Source organism: Arachis stenosperma, chromosome 10 (genome assembly GCF_014773155.1).
Source record: "Arachis stenosperma cultivar V10309 chromosome 10, arast.V10309.gnm1.PFL2, whole genome shotgun sequence".
NCBI classification, from domain to species: Eukaryota; Viridiplantae; Streptophyta; class Magnoliopsida; order Fabales; family Fabaceae; genus Arachis; species Arachis stenosperma.
Window position 1 is genome coordinate 2528910 of NC_080386.1, and position 20628 is coordinate 2549537.

The 20628-nt window shown below is 32.2% G+C and overlaps 3 protein-coding genes across 3 annotated transcripts; all 3 read right to left on the reverse strand.

The window, feature by feature from the left end:
* Positions 1-5758: 5758 nt before the first annotated feature.
* LOC130954048 (dof zinc finger protein 5-like) lies at positions 5759-6529 on the reverse strand. The gene has a single exon (XM_057880786.1). It carries the CDS (start codon positions 6506-6508, stop codon positions 5825-5827), a length of 684 nt encoding a protein of 227 aa, XP_057736769.1. The 5' UTR covers positions 6509-6529; the 3' UTR covers positions 5759-5824.
* A 9942-nt stretch (positions 6530-16471) lies between these two features.
* Positions 16472-17417, reverse strand: LOC130956525 (uncharacterized protein ECU03_1610-like). The gene is made up of 2 exons (XM_057883575.1): positions 17230-17417; positions 16472-17129 (listed from the first exon to the last, which is right to left on the reverse strand). The coding sequence occupies exons 1-2, from the start codon at positions 17389-17391 to the stop codon at positions 16629-16631; spliced, it is 663 nt and encodes a 220-aa protein (XP_057739558.1). The 5' UTR covers positions 17392-17417; the 3' UTR covers positions 16472-16628.
* A 610-nt stretch (positions 17418-18027) lies between these two features.
* On the reverse strand, positions 18028-20285 carry LOC130958049 (40S ribosomal protein S6-like). Its single transcript, XM_057884936.1, has 6 exons — positions 20168-20285; positions 20021-20085; positions 19831-19888; positions 19624-19732; positions 18769-19041; positions 18028-18531 (listed from the first exon to the last, which is right to left on the reverse strand). Exons 1-6 carry the CDS (start codon positions 20171-20173, stop codon positions 18290-18292), a joined length of 753 nt encoding a protein of 250 aa, XP_057740919.1. The 5' UTR covers positions 20174-20285; the 3' UTR covers positions 18028-18289.
* Between the last annotated feature and the right edge of the window lie 343 nt (positions 20286-20628).

Consider the following 20628-nt stretch of genomic DNA (forward strand, 5'->3'; position numbering starts at 1 on the left):
AAATCCGTAAAAACTTCTCCTAATAGGCAGAGGATATCAAATAGGGACGATAATTCTACTCTTATAGTTAAATTGGATTAAATATACCAAACGGCAGAGACGAAGATAATGCACTCGTAGACACTAATCATGGTAGATGGAAAGCCGTGTATTCATTACCATCGTCAAAAAGAAGAAGAAAAAAAAGGAAATGTGACTGATCCGAATCTCCTCTTGGAATAGGATGGACAACGAGATCTGTCCTAACTTACAACTATAGAAAGAATCATGATACCCACTCATGATAATGGAGTAGTTTCATATTCCAAATATACAGATTTTATGAAGAAAAAATAAATAAATAAAATGTCTCATACTGGTCAATAATTAAAGGAAGAACGAAAAATCATTGGTAAAAATAATGAAACATTTCTTCCCAATTTATGCAAAAAAAAAAAAAAAATGCAGAATCAGCCAATTTGAATGCTACTCAATCAGACTATGAATTGATGAATCCAATTTTTTTTCATTGGATTCACAAATCATCAATTACAACAAATCAGTAAATAACACCGAAAATTCTCATGATACATCCTTCATTGGTTGCTCACAAATTACATCACTGCCAATGAATTTGATGTTGTTTGCACACCAATAAAGATGGATGGTTTCTAGAAAGAAGAGCTCGACCACCTCCCCAAAGTTTAAGAAATAGCTCGGATTAGGGAGGAAGCTCTAAAGCAAAGGATGGCTCTAAGATACAACCAAAAAGTTAACAAAAGGAGCTTCGCCACCAATGACCTCATCTGATCTAAAATGACATTGGAATACAAAAATCAGAAGAAGAAAATCTGACTGCTAATTGAAAGGGACCTTACAAAATAGTTGAGGTCCTAGAAAAATGTTACTACAAAGTGTCTAACTTTTAAGGGTGGGAGCTCTCGAGGTCTTGACACGCTTGTAACCTAAAGAGTACTACAGCTAAGTAGCAAACCTCGTGTATTGGTATACTCTTTTTCTCAACTATAAGGATTTTTAACGAGGCACATACATGAGAACTAGGGGCACCCAATGCAAGCCCCTAGTGTGCAGATTTGTAAAGGAATTATTTAATAAAATATTTCTACCTCTTCCTTCAAAAGTTTCCTATTTAGAACGCATTAATTTAAGCTTGACAAACCGTGAAAATCATTGTCCGACCTCGAATGGTCGACAAGATGAAGCGACGAAGTACAAATTAATATAAGAAGTTATATAAACAACTCGTACAAAGTGACCTCAATAAGATCAAATAAAAAACGAACTATAAAAGTAACTTAATAAAGACCGACTATTTAAAGTCGGAACTAGGAAAGGAAACTAACCTAACAAAATTGCTAAGACTTAAAGTCAAACAAACTATATCCGAGCAGAAGTCTCAACTAAGAATACTGTTCATACCCTGACCTAAAACAAAAGTTAGACCCAATAAAATTGAAAGGCCCGCCTAAAAGGGTGGCCTCTACCGCATACGCGACCTCCTTAAAAAAGTCGGACACGTTGAAAAGGGACAACTTATGCTTATTTAAGTAACTGACTCCCCAAATTTCTCTAACTATCTCTGTCTTCCTTGAAAAATATTCCCTAACAAACTCCCAAGATAAAGGGAACGGTTATCCATCAATAAAGATGGAACTACTCCAACAAAGGTGGTTATCTACTCCATTATAAATATACTGACACCTCTCAGATATAATTCACGTTCTAATCTAGTAAAAACCTGCTTAAAACCCTTGCTAACTTAAGTATCGGAGTCTCTCGCAGGTACCACCCCCAACCTCCTCACGAAGAACTCGGACAAACAGTACCTCGACACCAATCATAACTCTTGGAACTAATAGAATTTACCATTTATAAATATTATATACATACAATATAAATATCAAATTAAATAAAATATTTTTGAATTGATATCTTCCTATTATTATCATCCATGAAATATCTCTATAATAGACGAAATTTTAGAAAGTAATTAATACAGTCTTAGCTTAGCTTAATCGTATTGATCAAAACCAGAAACCACTTGGCAATACCATTGGCATTGATCATGTTCGAATATTTCATTAATTACAATTATAAGATTTTCAATTGATTTAATGATAAATACATTTTTTAACGTTTATTTTTATTAGATAATACCAATTTTTTTATAGTCATTAATTAATAATGATATGTTGACATAGAATATTAATTAGCGCACATAACTATTAAGTATTTACATGCATAAGTTGAACAAACCAGTTCTTAAAATGAAATATAAATAAAACAATCTTCAAAGAATAAAAAAATAACTCAAAACAATTATTGACAAATTAAAGTCTAAAGCACCTGCCACCATTTCGTACATTTTAATTTCGTCATTTCAACACTAACCCACCTTTAATTTACCACTAAACACCAATATATTTAAGCTTACATGTACCTTGGTCATGATGCTATATATATTTACATTATGCAATGAGTACTTGAAATAACAAAAAATAATAACACAATAATGTTAGAAAGATAATGATTTTAACTTATTTAATATTTATAATTATATATTTATAATATTTAAAATTATATATTTATTATATTTAATATGATATATTTATTTTAAAAATAATTAATAAATATAAAATAAGACAATTTTAAATTAATTTAGACTAATTAATTTTGATTATCTCTCCCACATTTCTTTAGTAATAATAAGTATCATACAACACTTGCATGCATGAGTTAACTCACAGTATTAATCAACTGTGATGGACATCTACTTATTCATCAATTTCATTATTATTATTATTGGTATATAGTAGTAGTGGAAGTAACTAGTGAATGATGAAATCTATTATGATATATATAAAAAGAGTCCAAAATAGTATTATATAATAAGTGAATGATACATAAAATTTTAAGTTTTATATAAAATTATCATGTCATTTTTATAATAATACAGAAATAATAAGTATCTATATTAGAACTATACTTATACTATTATAAAAAATAACATTTATATAATTAATTTCACTCTAATCTCATAATTTTAGTCATCAAATTATCTAATTCTATAAAAAAAATTTATAGCATAAAGAATGTTAATTAATAGATAAAAAAAATTTATAGCATAAAGAATGTTAAATAATATTAATGATCCAAATTCTAATATACATAGAGAATAAATTTATATGAAAATTTATTTATTTATCAATTTATTTATAAGGTATAAAAATAAAAATCAAGTAATGATACAATGAATTTTTGATATATTAGGTGGTTTCTAATATTTCTATATAAATATTTTAGTTAAATTATTATTTTAATTAGTTTTTCTATTCTCATCACATCACTTTTTTATTTTTCTATGTAGTATTTAACTTTTTTAAATCTTTTTTGCTCTTTTTTTATATAAGTTATTTTATATTTTTAATAGTAATTAATATTATTTTTTAATAAATATAAAAATTAATAAAATATAAATAATTCTCTTTTTTTTATTCATATTTATTCTATTAATCAATCAACATTTATTTCATACATCTTCTTTATGTCTTCTTACATTATTTTATGTCTCTTATTCTTTTGCCTCTATTTTTATTAATATTTTATATAATTTTTAAAAATTTTATTTGATAGCCACAGTTTATTATTTTTATTTTCCTAAATAATTATTTTTTATATACTAGGTGTGATAAACTCCCAAAACACTTAATGCATTTATATTCTAACATTATTATTAATTTTTTTTATATCAATACTTATAGCTGATAATATCCATCTAACTAATTATAAATTTCTTTTAAAAAGACGTTTACTCTTGCAATTAGTAGATATATTACAAAAAATCAATAGCATGAATAGTTACTTTTAACTTACAAATATAAATAATTAGGTGTGTGTTTGGATTTACTTTGAGCAAATTGGAGTTTGAATGGAAATGATTTTGTAAAATTGATTTTGTGTAAAAGTGAGTTTATGCCAACATGATTTATGTTTGGCAATTTTTATTAAAATTGATTTTGATAAAATAAATATTGTTTGGATAATATTAATTAAAATCACTTTTAGATAAATAATTAATTAATTACTAAAAAAATATAATATTAAATTATAATATTATTTTTTAAGTATATTTAATCTTTTTTTATATTTTTGTAGTATTTTTTGTAGTATTCTATTTTAGTATATTAAAATTTTTTATTATTATAATAAACATTAATATTTATTTATGCAATTAAAAATAAGATATAAAAATTGACAATTTTTAAGTATTTTTTATAGTAAAAATTAATATTTATTTATTAAATTAAAAATAATATATAAAATAACATATTTTAGTACTCTTTTTAAGTACTCTTAATAATTTTATTTTTATTATTATTTTAGGTTCTAATTTTTTACAAGTTATATTTTTATTATTATTTATAATTAATTTTTTATTTAATTTATCATTTATAATAGGAACAATAATACATATTATAAAAAATTAAAATAGTAACAGTGCATAAAAATTAGAATAATTGTTTTAATATTCTCAGTATTTATTTAGAAAAAAATTATGAAAAAACCAATAATAATTAGTAACAAATCTAGACGTAAGTTGAGTAAATGCAGAATCACGTTAGCGTTCAGAAAAAAAATTGCCAAATATTAAAGAACAGCATTTAAAGTATTGAAACGCATTTTTATTCTCTCCAACGTATTTCACAAACACACCCTAGTTAATTTATATATGCAATTCTAATTAAATATATATAATTTTTTAAATAACTTAATAAAAATTGATTTAATACTAATTTTTAAAACTTTTTTGTTAAATAATTTCATGTATATATTATTCATTTTACTTTCTGGCAACGCGATATCTAACACCCTAGTTTTATATTAGATCGCAACCAAAACAAAACATAGCATTGTTGCGTGCAAATAAAAACAAAATATAATACATGGGACTTAATGCAAGCTATATAAGAGAGGTAGCATACTATATAATTTAGATCCTGAATGACCCACATGCAACCACATTATTCAACAACCATTCTATCATCAGCTTTTTCTTTTTAACACATAATTTACTTGTTAGCTTTATACACTCAATTAGTCTAAAAGTAAGCTTAATTTATTCAATGATCCTCGTTACTTATTAGTTCAATTCCACTTTACTTTCTTAACAAATCAAAACATAGTGCTGTAGAATTATTGCAATAACAAAAATCTTACTAACTAAGGAAGAAAAAACTTCATTCATCCCATAAAATTTATGACAATAAGAAAATGCTATGTAAATTAAAGCAGTTCTTCAACATCCTAGCTAACTCAAATCAGATCACAATATCTTTATGCAATTATGCACCTCTTTTTTTCACCTTTCTTTCGTTCTAATCTATGAAACAATATCCAAGCAGTCCATAAAAGATATAGTATAAGCACATGTTTTTCATATTACTTTATTGATATATTATTAGAGCAATGCTAGGGGGCCAGCAATTTTTGTGATTGTTAGCCATCAACTAACCATCAATGATGATTTGATGGTGTGAGATTGGTGTGAAATTTCATCCAATGGCTCACCTTCCTCTGCTGGTTACATGCTGGCCAAAATTCAATAAAACTGTTGGTCCCCTAGACTTTTCCATATTATTAATATAAGTGTACGTCTTTTTATTTTATTTTATTTTATTTTATTTTCACCTATGAATAAAAAAGTTGAAGATGTACACTTAATGGACAGAAAAAAAACGATGCATATAGCATTGTTTCAGCTAAAAACGGTTGTTAAAACCGAAATTAAACAAGAAACAAATAAAGCTAGTCATGGAGATAGAGCTCAAAAAGACGATGGAGGAGGAGGGGGAAACCCTGTGACAGTGCTAGGCCACTGATTCAGCATCAAAGCAGCAGCAGCATCAGAAGCAGAAGAAGCAGAAGATGAAGCACCACTTGAATTGTTATTGTTGATGTGAGTGGTGGTGGTCATCAAAGTACTCCACATAGATCCATCAGGGTTCATGAGAGGAAGGGCCCTATTCTCATTCATCATGAATCCTTGTTGTTCATCTGCACCGCCCATCATCATTTGATCAAAGAAATTATGGGAATCCACATTGTTAAAACCAGAACCACCAAGAGACGAAGAAGACAGAAACCCACCAGCACCACTTTGGAAAAATGGAGTGACAGAAGAAACAGAAGAAGGAGCAGGAACCCCCACAACCGTAGCTTCTGAGAAATGATTACCAGCAAGCTTGGCACGCTTGGGCTTGCGAGAACCGCCACCAACGGGAACGTTCCTCAAGGCTCCGCCATGGGTCCAGTACCTTTTGCAAGCTTTGCAGAAGTAGCGAGGCTGCGACAAGCTGTAGTTGTTGTAGTAACAGAATTTGGTGTTCATGGAATCACACCTTGGACACTTCACTGCCACTGCTACTTGTGCTGCTTTTGCATCTCCCACTAACTGCTTCTGCTTCTCCTTCTTGTTCGTGTCTTCTCCTCCTTCTCCTTCTTGTTCCATGCTTTCTTCTGCTCTCCCCGATGATCCTTTAGTGTGTGTGGTTATGTCTTTATATATATGTGAAGGATCGGATGGGTTCACAGTAAAACTGCGGCAATTGTTACCATATTTGCATGTAATAGTATGACACTTTAATTACCTAGAAATACACAGAAAGAACCAACAACAAATCTTAGAATAAATCTCCTACTATGTGATACAATTAATTCACTATATTCTGAAATCTCAATAGATTGGATTTTTTCGCTTAAAAGCTCGCTCCTAATTAATTTCATTTTGAATAAACTGAAATGGAACAAGGGAGTAAAGATGGAAATAAAAAACTTGTGTGGGGTTTACTTGAAATTTGGTTAAATGAGGTCAACGTGGGTCAACATGGGTGTAGAGAAAGGACCACAATAGAGGAGGCGGCGGCTGCAGATAGAGGTAGCAGTGCAATGAAAAATGGTGGCTATGTCAGAATCCAATAACCTCCTTATTTCTCTTTCTCATACTTCTGCTAAGTTCTTCACACTTTCATTTTATTTATTTATTTATTTAAATTCAATGTGAGATAGATAAAAGTTCTAAGTTGTTATCTCATGGGTGAATTCTATGGTGTAAAAATAAATTTTTTTTACACATGAAAAAACTAACATGGCATAAGTTTAGAAGTAGACACCTATCTCTTGTTATTATTATTTTTTTCAGATGTGACAAGACAAATGCATAAAAGTTCATATTTTATCTTTTTCAATTAAATATTAATTCTAATGAAACTTTAATTATAGATATATTTTTATTGTATTGAACCAAAAAAATTGGGCCAAAGAAAAATAATAATTTTTGGATTGTAATGGATTAATATTAAAAAATATATTTTATTTGTTTACTTTATCAATAAAATTAATTAGTTTTTATTAAATATTTAAGTATGCATAAATAATATTAAATACTACAAATAATAAATATTAAAAAAATAAATATTTAAATTCAAATTTTAGTCTCTAAATTATTGTGTATAATACTAAATTTTTCTTACATGTTGTATAAGAAATTAACAAGTGTTATTTTTATTTTGTAAGAGTACCTTTAAAAAAAATTTGTCATTTGATTTATGAATTAGTTAAAAAAAAATTTTAGTCCATGAATTATTTATTTTTTAAAATTAATTTATAATATTTTGATTTATAAATATTTATAGTAAAAATGATAATTTATTTAGAATTACAAATATAACAACAAAGTTAAATTTAAAAAGATGAAAAAATATTCATATGCAAATCTGGAACATAAGTAAATATTTATACATATTAAATAATTTTAAATATTCAAATAAATTTAAATATTCGACATTTTAAAAAATATTCATACGTACTAAATAATTTTAGTTATGTTTTAGACTCCAATTTTGTTCTTTAAGTTTTTTTTCTCATCTTTTTAAATTTAACTTTGTTGTTATATTTATAATTTTAAATAAATTATCATTCATACTATAAATCAAAATATTATAAATTAATTTAAAAAATAAATAATTCATGGATTAAAGAATTTTTTTAACTAATTCATAAACACTTTTTAATTTTGATATTGAATTCATAACAGTATTTTTGAATAACGTATGAAATTTGATACATTTTTTTATATGGAGATTACAAATTTAACCTTCTAATTTGTGAAGTTTAACCTTTTTTTTAACACAAAATTGACCCTCCCGTTTGTAAACTTAGAAAATTTAATCTTCTCATTTGTGAGTTTAAATTTTTTTAAATTTTTAAAATACAAGACCAATCTTCCGATTTTGTGACAAAAAAAACCGATTCTCCGATTTGAAAACATCTGACCCTTAGATTGATGAATTTTAATTTTTTTTAATTTTTAAAATGCAAATAGGACTCTTTGATTTGTGATTACATCTATATTAAATTAAAACATACCACTTCTACATAAATCAAATGACAAAAAATTTCTAAAGTTACTCTCACAAAATAAAAATAACACTTATTATTTTCTTATACAAAATGTAAAAAAAGTTTAATGTTATACATAATAATTTAGAGACTAAACTTTGAATTTGTATGTTTATTTTTTAAATATTTATTATTTATAGTATTTAACATTATTTATTGTATACTTAGAATATTTAATGAAAATTAATTAATTTTATTGATAAAGTAAACACAATAAAATATGTTCCTTTAATAACAATTTATTATAGCCCAAAAATTATTATTTTTTCTTGGTCCAATACAACAAAAATATATCAATAATTAATGTTTTATTAGAATTAATGTATTTAATTGAAAAAGACAAAATTTGAATTTTTATGTATTTGTCTATTAAATATGAACAAAGCAATAATAACAAAAGATAGGTGTCACTCTTAAATTCATGCCACGTTGACTTTTTCATGTGTAGAAAAAAATTTTATTTTTACACCATAGAATTTACCTATCTCATGATTAGGTATGTGTAACATATATAATATTAGAATAATAAATCATATTGTAACATTTCAACTCTACTAAATAGACAATAAAAAATTTAAACAATAAGAACAAGAAGTTAATTTTTTAATCTATCGAAAATAAAAAAAAACTCACCCAAATCAAGTAACAAAAATCTTTTTATCTTACCTTTTTAAATTTTAATCATCTGTCGCTGCTGCCTCTCCTAAAAATTTTATCAGCGCCATTATTTTTCAACCAGCCTCTAGTGGTGTTGCTCTCTCCTCACCGGATATCATTGTCGGTCCTTGACTTCTCAGCGCCGTCGCTGCTTCTGTAACCAACCTTCGCATAGACATTGCTCTCTCCCCATCCGAACATCATCGTCGCCGCCGAGGTCATGGGCGCCGTCGTTGCTTCGCCAACCATCCCCCACCAACAAGAACAACCATCTATTTTGTATGTAAGATGAACATTCACATGCAAATAATCCTTCCGATAAATACTTTGTCAGAAATTTGCGCATCCAACATCACCAAATATCATGTCGGCCCCTGGCTATTTGATGGCATCACTGCTTCCGTAACCAGCCCCCGCACAGGCGTCGCTCTTTTCCAAGCCGAACATCATCGTCGCCGCCGAGGTTGTGGCCGTCGTCGCTGCTTCACCAACCATCCCCACACCAATAAGAACAACCATCCCTTTTGTACGTAAAATGAACATCTGCTTGATAAGGTTGCTATCTGAAAGCGTAGAATTGTCACTGCTTAATGAGAATGGGAGATTAGAAATTCCACCATCCATAAAGGACTCCATCCATGACTATGTGAGGAGAAGGCACGGGTTGCTATTTAGGGCTGCGTCTGCATGGGCTGCAGAAGGACAGCGGCGCGTGGTCAGACTGCGGCTGTATCGGCGTGGGGGTGCGGCTGCATTGGCACAGGATGCGAGGGGGCAGTGGTGAGCGGTGAGGCTATGACGGTTAAAAGAAGGCTTTAAATAAAAGGAAGGCTCACAATTCACACACGTCTCTCTTGCCAATGTCACGCTCGATTAATAGGCACCAATTCTATTATTTGCGTTTATTATAGCTTGAGTGTGTCATATGGTCATTCTTGTTACGATCCTCATTGTGCTCTGCTTGCATTGCTCCTTTTGAGTGCGGCATGTTACTACCATTACTATCATTACCCTTACCTTTAAAAGGGACCTTGCCCTCAAGGTCAAAGGAAAAAAATTGCTGCTTTATCTGCTCATATAATTTTCAAGTGGCTTCTTCTGCTGCCAATGAGTGCCACTGAATTAAAACCTCCTCCTACCATCTATTGTCTTTTTTGATCATGCGGTGACCTAACACTTACTGAGGCTCCAGTATCACAGGATTGCCATCCATGAGAAAAGGAGAAGAAAAAGTTGCCGCAACAGGATGTCCCACACACTTCTTGAAAATGAAAATGTGAAACACCAGATGAATATGGGCGTGGGCCGGAGATCTAACTAACATGCTAGCACCTTGAAAGGTCCTAAATACTTCTTAGACAATTTCTGATTCGCCTATAAAGCAAAGGATTGCTGTCGATAGGGTTGCAATTAAACAAATATAAAATTCCCAATTTGAAACTCTAGATCCCTTCGTTTCAGATCCATTTTGGCTTTCATTCTATTTCGGAACCTTTCCAAGTTCAATTGAGCTCTACCAGAACACTATCTCTTTGTTGCAGCTAATCCTGTAGGGTTTGAGGGTCACTAGAATGGGGAGTGTATCGGAGAATAGCAGGGGGATCACGACAAAAAAGAGCCTTATAAGGGTACATGCTGATTGAGGAGTGCCAAGACGTCTTATAACTGAATGCAGCCCAAGGAAGCAGAGAAAGTCAGTCCTGTGGGTTATGTTGGGTAAAGCACTGGAGATACAATTCCAAGCAATGATTAAACACCTCAGATTGGCCATCAGTCTCTGGGTGAAAGGCTGTATTACAGGCCAGTGTGTTGCCTTGTCTAGCACAAAAATGCTCCTAAAATCTACCAATGAAGACTTTATCACGGTCAGGCACAATCCAGCTCGAAGGACCATGTAAACTCACAATCCGATTAATAAAAATATCAACCACTTTTGAAGCAGTGTAATTCACCGGAAGAGGTACGAAATTTAAGAAATTTTGATAAATGGTCCATCACGACCATTATAACGGAATAACCTTGTACTTTAGGAAGCCTCGTGACAAAATTCATAGTGATATCTTGTCAAAATACGGAGGAAATTGGTAGCAGAACCAGTAACCCTGCTAGAGCCTGCGTCATATACTTGGCATGTTGACACACTTGGCACCTAGCCACATACTCTTTAACAGCCGCACGCATATACCTCCAAAAAATTGAGTCAAGACTCTCACTAGACTCTTCTGAAATCCTGCATGACCGCCTAATTTGAAATCATGGAATTCAGCTAAAATGGTTGGGATGAGGGATGAATCCCTTGGCACCACCAGTCTGCCATCCCAATACCACAGTCCATCCTGCTGCTACAATCAGTCAGACTCCAATTCAGCTGTCGAGAACTCAGAAGCCAGTGTAACTGATTGGAGAGAAGCCTTAAGTTGTAACACAAAAGAAGATTTCATGGTGGACAATATCATAAAGACGCGAGATAACCCATTTGCCCTTTGTTTGTCTTTGCCCTTTTTGTATTCAATGGTAAAGTCATACCCAAGCAACTTCGGAAGCCAAGCTTGCTGCTCCAGGGTTTTGATCACTTGGTCCTGCATTTCTATCAATTTTCGATGATTCGTTCGAATGACAAAACGATGATCCAGTAAATAATTCCAGAATTTTGAAACTGCTGTGAGTCGTCTACATTTCTCTGGCATAAGTGAACTGTTTCTGCATAGTTAATGAAAGTTTCTTTGAGAAGTACGCAATCGAATGGTTATATTGACTCAAAATAGCTCAAAAACCAGATCCTGACGCATTTGTTTCCAGGACAAATGGTTTAGAGAAATTTGGTAAAGCCAAGACAGGATCATACATCAGAGCATTCTTCAACTTGTTAAAATCCTCCTCTGCTGAATCAGACCAGCGAAAGCTTTCCTTCCACAGCAAGTCCAAAGGAGATGCCATCATAACAAAATTCTTGATAAATTTACGATAATAGCTTGCAAGGCCTAGAAAACCCTGTAGTTGGCGCACTAATGTAGGAATAGGTTAATTCTTAATGGCCGAGACCTTGCATCATCCACCCAGACCCTTTTGTCGGAGACTATATGACCAATATAATCGATACTCCGCTGGCCGAAGGAGTACTTAGATAACTTTGCAACCAAATAATTATCTTTTAGAACCAATAGGACCCTGCATAAGTGTGTTAGATGTAAAGACCAGTCAGGACTATAAATCAAGATATTGTCAAAAAATACCAGCACGAATTTGCGCAACATTTCAGCAAACATTAAGTTCATAAGGGATTGAAATGTGACCGGTGCATTTGTAGCCCAATTGGCATTACTAGCCATTCATATAGACCGTGGTGAGTCTTAAATGCAGTCTTGAAGCAATCCTCAGGGGCAACCCATATTTGATGATACCCTGCTCTTAGATCTAGTTTAGAGAAAAATCGAGCGCCAAACAATTCGTCCACTGTTGGCATAGGGAAAGAGTCTTTGATCGTGGCCGCATTCAACGCCCTATAGTTAGTGCAAAAACGCCAACATTTGTCCTTTTTTTTTTTACCAAACTCACCAGTTATGAGAAAGGACTAGTACTCAGGTGAATGATTCCTTCATTTAATATTTCTGTCACTAGTTTCTCTATTTCTGTCTTCTGCCTATGAGCATACCTATAAGGTCGAACCTTCATAGGTGTAGTACCAGAAATTAGAGGAATATGATGATCATGTGCTCGCTTCGGTGGAAGACCTTTGGAAGGGTGAAAAACCTTAGGAAAACCATGTAGTAATTCTGCGAGATCAGGCACCAACTCAAGAGGGAAGGCCAATGCAAGAGAACCTTCCTCCATCGCAAATTGTCTAACCTGCAATGTAAACAAAGCAGCTATACCATCTACTACTTGAAGCCGTTTAAACTGATGTAATGAAGTTGGCTCTGAAATTTTTTTGCTCCCCTTTCAAGATAACCAAGTGATCACCAGCCAAGAACATGATAAACTTCTCCCTATAATTGATCAAGTGAGTATCCAAAGTCTTTAACCAACTATCGCCATGCACCAACTCCTCCGAGGCAATAGGCAAAAGATAGGCCAAAATGCACAGGCAATTATCTTGGACAACAACCAAAACCTCTTTAATTTCACCCTCATAATGCAGCAAATCACCACTTTCAACCTCTACCGCAAATGGAGGGGCTTGGTGAATCACAAGTTTCAGTGCTTTTGCCAAACGAGGATAGATAAAATTGTCCGAACTCCCTCCGTCTATCAAAATATGAATAGGGTGATTCTTAATAATTCCCGTGAAACGAATGGAACGCCTCGAGGGGACCCCTGACAACGCATTATATGACAAATGTGGTGTCTCAAGGGCTTCAACCCCTGATTCTTGGTCATTATCAGGCACTGGAATAGGCTTACCACCATTATGTGACTCAAGTAGAATGTCTTCTAATGTTTGAATTATAAAATATTGCTTGGAGGCATAATAGTGAGAAGATGAAAATTTCTCATCACAAGTGAAATATAACCCATTCACTCAACGAAATTGGATTTCTGTAGGTGAAAGCTTTTGAAGCTGAGGGTGCTTAGTAGGGGTGGGTAATAATGGGGTGGATGCAGGGACTGGCATTGGGAAGGTCGCCAATAGTTTAGGGGATTGCGTAGGTATCAGTGGCCGCTGAGCCAACAGAATGAAAGGTGGTTGTAGTGGTCGATTGCAAGGCGGCATCGGAAGGAAATTGTCCTTAAGCAATTTCGCTAAAGCGACCGTCTGTAACAACAAAGGTGGGGAGCGAGATTTCAAATCTCGACAGAGCTCCGGGTGCAAACCACCCACAAAACAGTCTAGGAGTAAGGCATCAACCATGCCATAAGTTCAAGCGGCCAAATTATTGAAAGCATCAAAATAATTAGAAACAGAGTTAACCTGTTTGAGCTTTTGCAAATCCTTCCAGGGATTATCTAACTGTGAGGGACCGAATTGTAGCTGAATAGCTGTGGAAAGAAAAAACTAATATGTCACCTGACCCGTCTTCTCCAGGAGCTGAAATCACGCTAGTGCCTTACCCTCTAAGTTCACTGCCACCAAGTCAATGTTCTGGTGTTCAGGCATATCGTAAATATTGAAAAAATGATATGCCTCATAAATCCATTGCATAACATCATCATCACCGACGAAACTCAGGAAATCAACTCTCATTTGGCGCGGTGGAGCGAAGCCCGATCCCCAAGAGTCACGTCGGCGGGCCGCTGCTTTTGGTAAAAACATTGGGCCAATTTAACCTGAATATTAGCTAGCGTATGCTATTGATAGTAGATAGTTGTTCATGGTGACTTGTTCAGTGAGTCTAGTAATGCCGATTGTATCATTTGCAGCTGCGTGTTGTCCGCCATGGCAGCTCAAGGAGAGCACCAAAATGATAAGGTTGCTTACTCAAATTAAGCAAAAATCGTTGGTATGTATGTGTAAGTATAGAAAAATCACAAATGGAATCAATGTAAGTACAATATTGAGCATAATTATCATAACCGAACTGGTGATCGAATTGGTTAGATTATTAGGTCACTCAGTCATTGGTTCAATCGGTGGGTGACTAGTCGAGCCTGTTGTCCTGGTATAATTAAATAATTATATAAAATTTAATTATTTTCTATTATAAGTACTTTTATTTTGTTTTTATAAAAATAATTCTTATTTTCAAATTTTAATACTTTATTAATTAGTTTATATTTATTTTATTATTATATTATTATAGGTGAAAACTCACATACAATTGTTTTCATATAAAGTTGATATTTAAGAACCGTTAGATGATTTGACAAGTTTGATAAAATATCATCTAACGATTTTCAACTATCAACTTCATATAAAGACAACTGCATGTGAGTCTTTATCTATTATTATATACTACAAGTATTTATTGAAAAAATAATATTAATAAATATCATATAATTATGAAAAGAAAAAATAAACTGTGATTAATAAATTTTTTTTTGTTTATCTTTTTTAATTTATATATATTTAATAAAATTTATAGTTAAATAAAATATAATTAATTTAAAAATGAGTAACTTTAAAATTAAAATAAATTGAATATATGTAAAATAAAATATTGCTATATGTATTATAATTTGTATATATATTAGTAAGAAGCATTGCAGTTTGGTGGTATGATTATCCTTGTTGTATTCTCAGAGGAAGGGGTTCAACCCTCGTTTCAGACATTGAGCATGATCATCCTTGTTGTACTTTTAGAGGAAGTGAGACCGAGCAATTCGGTCCGATCCAAAATTCACGATTTTAATTTTGGACTAGACCAATATTAAATTCAGTTCATTAATTTTTTAATCGAATCAGTCGATTCAGTCCTATTTTAATAACTATAATATTGAGGCTGAGAGAATTAGGAAAAAGAGAATCACAAAAAAAGAATTAAAAAAAATTCAAAAAAAAAAGCTCACAATTTACACACGCCTCTCTTACCAATGTCACCCCCGCTTATTAGATACTATTGCTATCACAACCAATAATAATTTTAAAAAATAAAAAATCTAAAAATTAAATTTTTATTCTATTTTTTTATATATTTTATAAATAATTATCTAAATATTCTTATAAAATTTTAAATGAAATATATAAATAATTTATTAACTATAAAATTCATTTACTACTTATAAACGGAATAATATTCTTTTTGAACATCTGTATTGTATTTTTAAATCATTTGAAAATGTTTTTATCAATAAAAAAATTAAAAATATTTGTCAAAATCATTTGAGAACGCCAAAATAGTCCAGATGCAAATTTAGTGGTGGTTTTATTAGATAGACAATAATTTTTATAAATAATATAAATAATAAATTTTAAAATTAATTCAATAAAATAAAAAAATATTTCATCTTAAATTATTTTTTAAATTTTAATATTAAAATAATTATCTATACACTTAGTAAATTAAATATTCAGCTATTATTAAATATATGAATAAATCGAATAAAAAAATTATCAAATTAAAAATAATCAACATAATCATTTACATACCTATTAAATTAAATATTTAATAAATATTAAATATCCATTGTTTTGTCTCCCTATACTTTTCTTTTTAGTGGTTTATCCTTCTCTTTCATTTGTGTTTCCTCAATTCAGTGCATTATTAAAAGCTTCTTTTGTACTGCAACTATTCAAAGCTACTTTTGGGTTTTTCTTTTCATTCAATTTTTGGGTTTCAGTCCAGCCATCCTACTGGCCCATTGTTGGTTTAAATTAGTATATGGACTAGCTCTTCGGTTCTTGTTCAGTTGGTCCAATTTCAATTTACAACTTATGTCTCAAATTAAAGCAATTTTTCAATTAAGCTCATGACAACTATACTAAGATGGTGATTTATTGTATATAGTGTCCGTATACATAAGACTATCTAAATTCTTATTCCAAGCGAAAGAGTTAAACAAACTTGATACATATATATCTTGCATGCTGTAAAATACTAATATTAAACTTATTAATTAATTTAAATTAATTGACAATTCTAGGTGTCACTATACCCCTTATTCTTACGATCTTCTTTTCTCTTCAAATCTGCAATATCATCACCCAACACACCACGCGCTTCTTCATCATCATCGTCGTCGTCATCATAATTCTTTCCAACGACAGTATCCTTGATCTTCTTGGTGGTGTCTTTGGTAGCCTCCCAAGCACCTTGCACAGTCTCCTTAGCCTTCTCACCAACATTCCTAAGAGTCTCGCCGCTCCGATCAGCCGCGTTCTTCGTCGTCTCCGCCATTCTTGCAGCTGCATCCTGGGCGTCCTCTGCGCCTTCTTTCGTCTTCTCCTTCGCCTCATGAGTATACTCTTTCGTTCTCTCCTTCATCTCTTGTGCTCCTTCTTTTGCTCTATCCACGCCTTCCTTCATCGTTTCTCTCGCTCTCTCTGCGCTCTCTTCTGCTTCGCGTCTTGCTTTCGTACCATCGTACGACCAATTATCACTTCTTGATCTCTCTCCAGGTCCTTCTGCTGCATTTCTCCACTGAAAATTAATCAAACAACACAAAAAAAAAAAAAAAACGTGAGTGGACCTGAAAAAAGAACTAGTTAAGTTGAATTGTGATGATGGAGTTTTCAGTTACGTCTGAGTAGTTATTGGAGGCAGAAGCAAAGACGATCCTGGAGGAGGGTCTGTGGGAGAATCTGAGGGAGAGTGATGATGATTTGGTGTAGCAGCGGAAGACGGTGGTTCTTGTTATGAACATTGCTGCCATTGCGTTTCTGGTTATGAATATTGATGCCATGTATGGTTATATTATTTCTCCAACTTTAGTTTGTTATGATATAAAAACAAACATTTTGATGAGTATAAAGCTTGACTAGTTTGCACCGTTTTCAGAAAGGCCGATAGGGTGGCAAAGAAATAGACTGCCACGTGTTCTACGTGTTGACACGTGTGCTTCCGAATTCGCCACGTACTTCATTCGTTGCTGACACTCTTTTCCTACTCAAATCTAGATCAAGTGATTAATTCAATCAAATTTAGTTATACCTTGAAATTGAGTTACCAAAACATCATAATAAATTTTCTTTTCGAATTGTCTGATTGCATTCATGTTAAACATACTTACATAACCGGTGTCATAGTTTGATTGAACAACAGCATGCACAAAAATCCATAGGAATCAATTTTGGTTTCGCGAATTGTACAACTTCAAAAGGTATTTGAATATCTATCTTTTAAGAAGTTTTGGTCATAGTCAGAGTGCAAAAGTAAGTAAACTAACCAAGCTATTTGCCTTGCTTAGTACTTGTTCAATAGTATATTTTCTTAAAACTCACCCAACCAAGCCAAATCCACATCTAAGTAGGGATGGATTCCGTAGATAAATGAACAGACACGTGTAATTTGTTCTTAAACAAAATTGTGCACTCATAACTCAAGTAATGATTCCCACGTGTATTAGTGAGGAAGTCCGGTTAATGCTTATCCCAGCATGCACACAAGATCCGCGACAAAGGCAGGCACTAGTAGCCCTTTATTACTAAACTTAGGTAAGAACTTAAAATTCTATTAAGCTTTCAAACACAACATAAATAGTTGAGGTAAAAAAAGGAAACGATACATTTGAACTACAAAATCCAATAACAGAGGTATCATGAAAATAACACTGTAAAAAACTATGACCAAGATCAAGCGATCTATGAAGAGGAAGCTTGTTTAACAGCAGCACTGGAGAGCTTTGATCTCCTCTTAGCCAAACTCTCACTACGGCGTTCCCTTTGCTCCTTCAACCTTGAGGCAAGGAGTTTCTGGTACTCTGCTGCCTCTGATTTTGCTTTGGCAATTCTCTTTTTCTTATCAGAAATTCTTGCCCTCTTCCTTTGAAGTGTCAGGGGAGTCACCAACCTTTGTATCTTTGGAGCTTTACTCACCTTTTTCCCTGCAGCAAAATCAAAAAAGAAAATATTACCAAGATGAGAAACAATAAATAATAATAAAATCAGAAATTATGTCAAAGAGATATATCGATTCCAAATCATAATACATATGCAAATCAAGGATATTCTCCCATCAGGCCCTTCTTTCTTTCACCTCCTTTAATATGAGGAGCAGCCTCTTCGTAGTGGCATGACCAAGCTAACTAGAATATTCACACTACATAAGCAAGAAACCATACCATTTTTGGTTGTGAATGTCCTCCTGTATGTGTTGACATACTTCCTCACATCGTCTTCCTTGGAAAGGTTGAACAGCTTGCGGATTTTGGAGGCTCTCTTTGGACCCCTCATCCTTGGCTTTTCAATGTCTGTCAGGCCTGGTAAATCATTGTCACCCTTCTTCACAATTACCAAGTTCAGAACAGAGAGGTCTGGGCTGACAATGCACCCACGAACAGACTTCCTCCTACGCTCCCCATTGCGCCTTCCATATCCACGGAAACAAGGAGTTCCTGCTCAAGCAAGACAATATAACTCAAGAAAGCAATATATGGCATTGCAATAACCATAAGACAATGGAAATTGGAAAACAAATACGAAAGTCCTGTTACTTAAATGGATTCATTAAGGGCTCGTTTGGGAAGATTCAAAAGTAACTTTTTTGAACTTTTGACTTATGAAAAGTAGTCGTATTAATGTCTAGTACAATTTTCAAAATCAAATTGCAGCTTTCTAAGAAGCTATTTAAGAGCTTATAGAGAAGTTAAAAAAAATGACTTCTCTCATAATATTATTACTTTTTATCACATTTCTTTTAAAATAAGCATTTTTGGAACTAAAAACAAAAACACAAAATAACTTATTTATAAGCTATTTTTAATATAATTATTTATTGTTTAAGCTATTTTTTTAAAAGGAGCTTAATTAAGTTGTTTTTCCAAACTGGACCTAAAACATATCGAATGTAGAATTAAAACACAGAACACAAGACTTGAATGAATGCTCTATGCATTGTGCAGCCTATACTAATTTTCATTACAATCTTAATCTCAAAGCTTAATTAAGGAAGACATGTAACAGTCGATAACTATTACCTCTATGGAGCAAGAGGCGAACGCGACCAGGGGTCAACACTCCCTGCTTCATTGGAAATCCCTGTTTATCACAACCTCCAGTAATCTTGAAAACATAGCCTTTAAATTCCTGTTGGTATAACAGCATTGAAGGTGATTAATTCAATGTCAAAGTTGCTTAAACAAAATTTCAGCATACGTTGAAGGTTTGCAAATAAAAGAGCATACCTCACCCAAAGCATCACCAAGAACCTCTTGTGAGATTCTCTTGTCCCAAAATGCTCGCCTGTAAATGCAAAGTCCACATTCAAATTACTTAATACACCGTGCATTTTTTTTTTTTTGGCTTTAATTAAATATTCCTATGAACTAAAGAATGGAAGCGAAAACCGAAGAATAAAAGTAGTGAAGAGATTACAGCTTCTGATCATCATCGATCTCGAGCTTCTTTTGGCATCCAGTGGTGGGATTTGCAATGTTGAACTGAAAAAGAGTTGCAATATTTAGTCACAAAGCAAGAAATTATACAACCACGGAAATAAGAATGAGAAATTCTGAGAAAAACCTTCATATTGGATCTCTGTTACTACTGTGTCTGTGCCTGTGTTTGCACTTCGAAACGGCTGAGCTCAAAACAGAGGAGAAAAATTAGGGTTTTCAAATCCGGCGGAGGGTAATTTTCTATTCATAATAATGGGCCAACCACCCTGCCTAGGCCTATTTAACAAAATGATCTCAAGTCCAAAGTCCAACAAACCCATTTATTCTTTTCCAAAAATTCAAAAACCCTTTTTCATTCTCATAAATAAATAAATAGCACCATTTTTATTTTTTTACTAAGGTGACAATTAAATCTTTGAAGATTTTGATTTTATATTAATTAGTTTCTGAAAAAAAAAAAGTATTAATTTGGTTTTTTACTATAGCAAACGATTAATACGTCATGTCTTTTAATCAATTTATCATCCAAAACTTAACGTTGATATTTATATGTACCATTAATTACTGTAATGTGTCTATTTATAA

Bases quoted from the DNA above. Each gene is read 5' to 3' on its own strand.
- LOC130954048 (XM_057880786.1), bottom strand. From the start codon at position 6,508: ATGGAACAAGAAGGAGAAGGAGGAGAAGACACGAACAAGAAGGAGAAG.
- LOC130956525 (XM_057883575.1), bottom strand. From the start codon at position 17,391: ATGGCATCAATATTCATAACCAGAAACGCAATGGCAGCAATGTTCATA. The intron at 17,130-17,229 runs GTAACTGAAAAC...ATTAATTTTCAG, and splicing joins CCTCCAATAACTACTCAGAC to TGGAGAAATGCAGCAGAAGG.
- LOC130958049 (XM_057884936.1), bottom strand. The intron at 19,889-20,020 runs GTAATCTCTTCA...TTGCATTTACAG, and splicing joins ATCGATGATGATCAGAAGCT to GCGAGCATTTTGGGACAAGA. The intron at 18,532-18,768 runs GTATGGTTTCTT...ATTTTGCTGCAG, and splicing joins GACATTCACAACCAAAAATG to GGAAAAAGGTGAGTAAAGCT.